The 6,000-nt window shown below is 42.5% G+C and overlaps 1 protein-coding gene across 1 annotated transcript; it reads left to right on the top strand.

Annotated features, from left to right (window-relative positions):
• Positions 1 to 3,694: 3,694 nt before the first annotated feature.
• On the top strand, positions 3,695 to 4,609 carry LOC134744015 (uncharacterized). Its single transcript, XM_063677648.1, has 2 exons — positions 3,695 to 3,828; positions 3,908 to 4,609. The coding sequence occupies exons 1-2, from the start codon at positions 3,780 to 3,782 to the stop codon at positions 4,255 to 4,257; spliced, it is 399 nt and encodes a 132-aa protein (XP_063533718.1). The 5' UTR covers positions 3,695 to 3,779; the 3' UTR covers positions 4,258 to 4,609.
• The last annotated feature ends 1,391 nt before the right edge of the window (positions 4,610 to 6,000 follow it).

Consider the following 6,000-nt stretch of genomic DNA (forward strand, 5'->3'; position numbering starts at 1 on the left):
TTCTTGACTTATATTGACCGGGATATAGACCGTGATTACCTTTTGTATTATTTGTGAGCTCCGGACATTATATATAATATATCCCGGTCAATATAAGTCTAGTGAAACTAACCGTGAATCATTCAAAACTCAAATTTTCTTGATTTTCGAGGCACGTTTTTTCCTTGGACTGTATCCATCTATTACGGAGTTATATCTATCTTTGGTAGAACAAAAGTGAGGTAGTGTCATTACAAACCTCATATTTTCATACAAATTTGACACTAATGATTACATAGCCATACATTGTCATTGCAAATGCCACACTGAGTTAGCAGCTGGAACACAGGACTCTACCCCATGTGATAAACGACATAATAACATAGAGTAACTTATACTAGAGCGCTACTGTCATAGTAAATTTTGTAACCCCAGTAAATTCACTGCCATCTGTCGACACACTTTAAAACTAAAAATAAATATTTATAAAAATACGATAAAATGTATTTAAATATGGATAAATGTGTTTTTTATTTGCATTAATTATTTTTATATGATTTTAATTTAACCCATGTTCTTTCACTGGTATGCGTTAAAATTATAAATAACAAGCGAAACAGTCAACGCCCTCTATACGAGTGTAGGCCAAAACTAGTGGCGCCATCTGATCGAGAATCAAATTTTCGTGATTTTCGAGGCACGTTTTTTGCTTAGACTGTATCCATCTATTACGGATTATTTGATAATAATATCGGATGAACTCACGTCATCCTTAAACATTTATCTTATAATCATAATACTTTATAAACCAGGTGATAATGCTAACCACATCACATAGCATCCATCTCGCTAAGTTACCGCCATCATTGGCTAGCACTCGCTCTCAAAGAACTAGCACTTATGTCGTAAAATTACATAATAGGTAGGTTCCTCTCAGGAGTGATAGTTATGTTTATTGCTGATATGCTTGCACTTATGTACCTTACTATGTAGGTATTGTAGGTATAGGCAGTATCAAGTATATAGGATCGCAATCTCTTATGGCAGAATTGTTGTAAAAGTGACCGCGTTAAGCTTTAAATAATAGTTCCTAATCTCTCCGGTGGCGCTAGTTAGGCAATAAGGCAACAAATAACCCGACCAAATTACGTAGGTTGTTTTTGGTAGTATTTCGGTGTATGGTGGCGCCGCCTAATTACTGTTTTTTGATGGACACTTTTCATACATAGAGATTTGGCTCCTTTATACAGTCTCCATGATCAAGTAGATAAATAGATAGATAAATAATTTATTTGGCAAGTAGCGGATGAAATAACGCTCCAAAAGTATCTAAGTGATTTGCCTTCTAAAGTATCTGTCACAATCAAATTGTGTTACTTACAGGGACTTTAAACTAATATTACGGGGCTTCTCGAGGTTTTCATAGATTTTGACAAGTTTTGAATCATATCTCCGACTTTTGCACTACATATAGAATTATAACACAAACGGCTATTATTCTTCAATCTTTTATCTCCATTTTTATGGAATGAATACTTATTTATATATGATTTTTTTTTATCGTCTATAAAACACTTTTCTCGATTGCTGTGAAAGATCTTACATATACGAAGTCTACATATTTGATTCAGATCGAAGGTTATTGGGGCATGGGATCCGCTTAAACTAATTTTACGGTTTAGACACTTGTTTTAGTCACTCGCGCGACATGTTTCGGAGAGCCTAGGTCTCCTTTCTCAAGCACTAACAGTGCGAGCAGCGTTCACGACGGCCGTGCGTGGGTGTGCACTGTGCAGGGACTTAAACTCGTCATCAATAGAACTTGCAAATAATCTAAGCAAACTCCTTAAAGCTAAAACATAAAGTAAATTATTATTTTCATCAGCCTTGATTCAATTTTCGATGTTGGTTTGAAATAACATGCCTCATCATCTAGATAAGTTAAAAATAAATATGCAGTAAAAATATTAAACTAAAAATTTTAAACGGTAATATTGCGTGGCTTTTAAAAATTGTCTAAATCCTTCCAAAAAATACACTGACTAATTTAATTTAGTCCTAGAACGCTCAATGGTTTAACATTCAGCAGATCCAAACTATTTGTATTTTTTTTGTCTGTATGGTGGTATTTAGTTTATCCAAGTTTATCTTATCATCTTCATACTAAATGTAGCCAAGTTACTGAAATTTTATATGCATATTCAAACATACTTTTAAATAGAATGTAAACTGTTGTGAAACATACTAACATTAAATAATTTCACGGTTTAGACACTTGTTTTAGTCACTCGCGATGACCCTCGATACCGGGCAACCTCGAGGTGTATTTTGCCTTGTTCCAGCAAGCGGGGCTCTGCTGGCAACCGACACTTTTTTCCCTAGCTTCTCGTGGGATTTGTATGGAGAATAACAATAAAAAATCTGAAGGTACCCTGGAAGACCTATGCCAGGAACTAATGCCCCTGATGGTAGGCGCGGAAAACTCTGCCCAAACATCGGAGCAAGCCATGGAGGGAGTGGAGAGCGCCGACACGGTTGAAAGGAGCGATACCCATCGCCCAAGCAACCTAACGGAGGCTCCCAACCCTGAGACACGCAAGTCCGTCAAGAAACTGACGGGCTCAGCGAAGGGCCGCTATAAAGCTCTTAGAGGACTAGGAGTTGCGCATGAGGAGGCGCTACAACTGTCCGCAAAGGGTTTCGCGGAGCTTAAAAAAATGGGGTACAAGTTCGGGTCCACACATTCCAGGCCCGAGCCAAAATCGGCCAAACGGCCGCGCTCGGAGGAAAAATCACCACAGGGTAACATGTGCAAGAACCCAAGGGTGACTGTGACTCCCCCAACCCAACCCCAACCCTCACAACCCTACAACGAGGTCCTCAGCCAAGTCCGAGTCGGAATCAAGGACTCCAAGCCGATGAGTGTCGCGCAACTGGAGTCCCTCTGCAATACCATCTTGCAAAAGATTGCGACCCTGGAGATGGACGAGGGACCAAAGTTCAAGGGTTACTCATACAAGCCAGGCTGGTTACTCATCACCTGTAGTGACCAAAGGTCAACAGCCTGGCTTGAACTAATAACACCATCCCTAAAACCATGGCCGGAAGCCAATCTCGGGGTTATCCCTGAAAATGAGCTTCCCAAGCCTAATATAGGGATGGTGTTCATCCCAGAGATAGACGACTCCAAGGTAAAGCAGTCGCTATCTCTGCTCTATGCACAGAACCAGGGGCTGTACACAGAGCACTGGAAGATTCTCCACACCAAAGTCGAGAAGAGTGGGGCTATGGTAACCCTATCTCTGGACGACATGTCGGTGGAGAATCTACAAAAAAAGGGCCTAAAGGCAAACTTAGGTTTCCGGGAGGTCCAGTTTCGGCTAAAGGGCCAACCAAAAACCCAACAGACCGAAACTCAACCTTCCCTAGACCCACCACCGCAGGATGCAAACCCTAACCCACCCAACACCTTATCCCAAACGCCTGCCCGAAAGGTGCCTTCAGGTCCAAAACGGGCGGCTCCTTCGACACCCAATCCCAAACCAGGATCATCGGGCGCGCAGCGGTTTCTCGCCAACCGGGGAGGCCATAGGGGCAACAACCGCCCAAGGGGTAAAGGGGACAGAGGAGGCTACCAAGGGCGCACCAGTGCCCACCGCGGTGGCAAATAAACACGACGCATTCGGGGGTAGGGGGGTGATGTTCCTTCAGGCCAATCTCCACCACGCCATAGCGGCCACAGCGGTCGTTGAAAAGCTTTTTGGCGAAAATGGCCTGGACATCGCTCTCATTCAAGAACCATGGATCAACACCAAGTCCATGGCACCAGGACTGAACAGGGCAGGAAAGGTACTGATCTACGAAAAAGGTGCCAAACCGACAGCCTGCATCGTATTTCACAAAAATATTAACTTCTTGCCTGTTACAGAACTATGCAGTGAAGACCAAGTAGCTGCCTACGTCGATCTCAAAGGGAGAGGAGCACGCAAGGTAATAGTCTGCTCCGCCTACCTGCCCGGAGAGAAGCAAGATCCCACAGAAGAACTGACTAAAGTGCTAGAGTACGCTCAGGCACAAAAGGCAGAACTTATTGTGGGATGTGACGCCAACGCCCACCACACCATCTGGGGGAGCACTGGAATCAACAAAAGGGGTGAGTTACTATCCCAATTTATCTTTACTAATTGCCTGCACTTGTTGAATAAGGGCAATACGCCCACCTTCGTAACTAGAGCTAGGCAAGAAGTATTAGATATTAGATATAACCTTCGCTACTGAAAAGGCGGCGAGCTGCCTAGCCGACTGGCGTGTCAGCAGCGAAAATTCAATGTCGGACCATAGACATATTTTGTTCAGGGTAAAAGGCTCTCTAGATAGGGAACCACTTACGCGTAGAAATCCAAAAGAAACGTCTTGGGAAGCCTACAAGGCCGACCTCGAATACCGTCTAAAGGATGTCCCAAAATATGTCAAAACCCCAGATTCTCTCAACTTGGCAGTTAATTTAATATCTGAAGGCATACGTAGGGCCTACGAACAAAGCTGCCCACTGAAAGAGTCAAAAACTACTAACACAACGACGTGGTGGAACAAAAGGCTAGAAAATCTCCGTAGGTCCACACGTCGCATATTCAATCACTCGACCACACCGAATGAATGGGAAAGGTATGGTAGAGCGCTAACTGAATATAATAAACAAATCAGGAAAGCAAAAAGAAGGTCATGGAGGAAGTTCTGTGAAGAGATTGCCCAAACTCATAAAGGAGCGAGAATTCACAAAATACTCTCCAAGACACCAACCAACTATCTCGGTCTTCTTAAAAGACCAGATGGCACATTTTCGAACACAGAAGAGGAAACTCTGGACTTGCTCAGAAGCACCCACTTCCCCGGTTCGTACTCAACCAGTAACACACAACTTTGCGCCCAAAGGAATTCTCGAAACCACAGGGCAAGCAATATCGACTGGAATTTGGCAACTAACATTTTCAGACCAAACAAAATTAGATGGGCATTGGATAAATTTAAACCATTTAAATCGGCAGGAGAAGATGGAGTATTTCCGGCGCTTTTACAGCAAGGACAGGAACTCCTCCTCCCGCATCTGGCCAGAATATTCCGAGCAAGTTTTGCATGGGGAATTATACCAGATGAATGGACTAGGGTCAAGGTACGCTTCATACCAAAAGCAGGGAAAAAGGACTATTCACAACCTAAATCCTTCAGACCTATTAGTCTAACATCGTTCCTACTCAAAACGATGGAAAGAATCATTGATCAACACATTAGAGCGAAATACCTGGTGGATAGACCACTAAGTGTAAACCAACATGCTTACCAAAAGGGGAAATCTACGGAGACTGCCCTACTCGACCTGGTTGACAAGGTGCAGAAAACCCTAGAGGAAAAGCAAACCGCTCTATGTGCGTTCCTTGATGTCGAGGGTGCTTTCGACAATACGCCCACAGAGACCATACTCAATGGTATGAATTCAAAGGGAGTAGACGAAACCACCACCAGATGGGTACATAGCATGCTCTCGAACAGAGTAGCCACTCTGACCCTCAATACCATAGAGCATGAATTTTATACCACAAAAGGGTGTCCACAAGGAGGCGTTCTATCCCCACTATTATGGACCCTAGCAGTGGACCAACTTCTTGCAATTATGTCAGGCCATGACTATGACACACAGGGATATGCCGACGACCTGCCGGGCTATGATGCTTTGTCACCATTTCATTTATCATTGTATAAGTGAAAAGACGGCATATCTGATAAGTGATTTAATTCGGTATAAAGTCGCGAGGATAACGTATAAGTGACAAATGATAGCGATGAGGTTTTGAAAAATCAATTTTAAGCTCGATGACTTAAGGTGTATTTTAAAGAATAGATTGTTAAATCACATTCTACCACTTATCCATGTACAAATGACATAGACAGTTATAAATTATCCATGGTTTGAGCTTTTGAAAAATCAATTCTATACAAGTTTACTTAAAGTGTATTTTAATGAAT

The sequence above is a fragment of the Cydia strobilella genome, chromosome 9 (genome assembly GCF_947568885.1).
Source record: "Cydia strobilella chromosome 9, ilCydStro3.1, whole genome shotgun sequence".
NCBI lineage: Eukaryota > Metazoa > Arthropoda > Insecta > Lepidoptera > Tortricidae > Cydia > Cydia strobilella.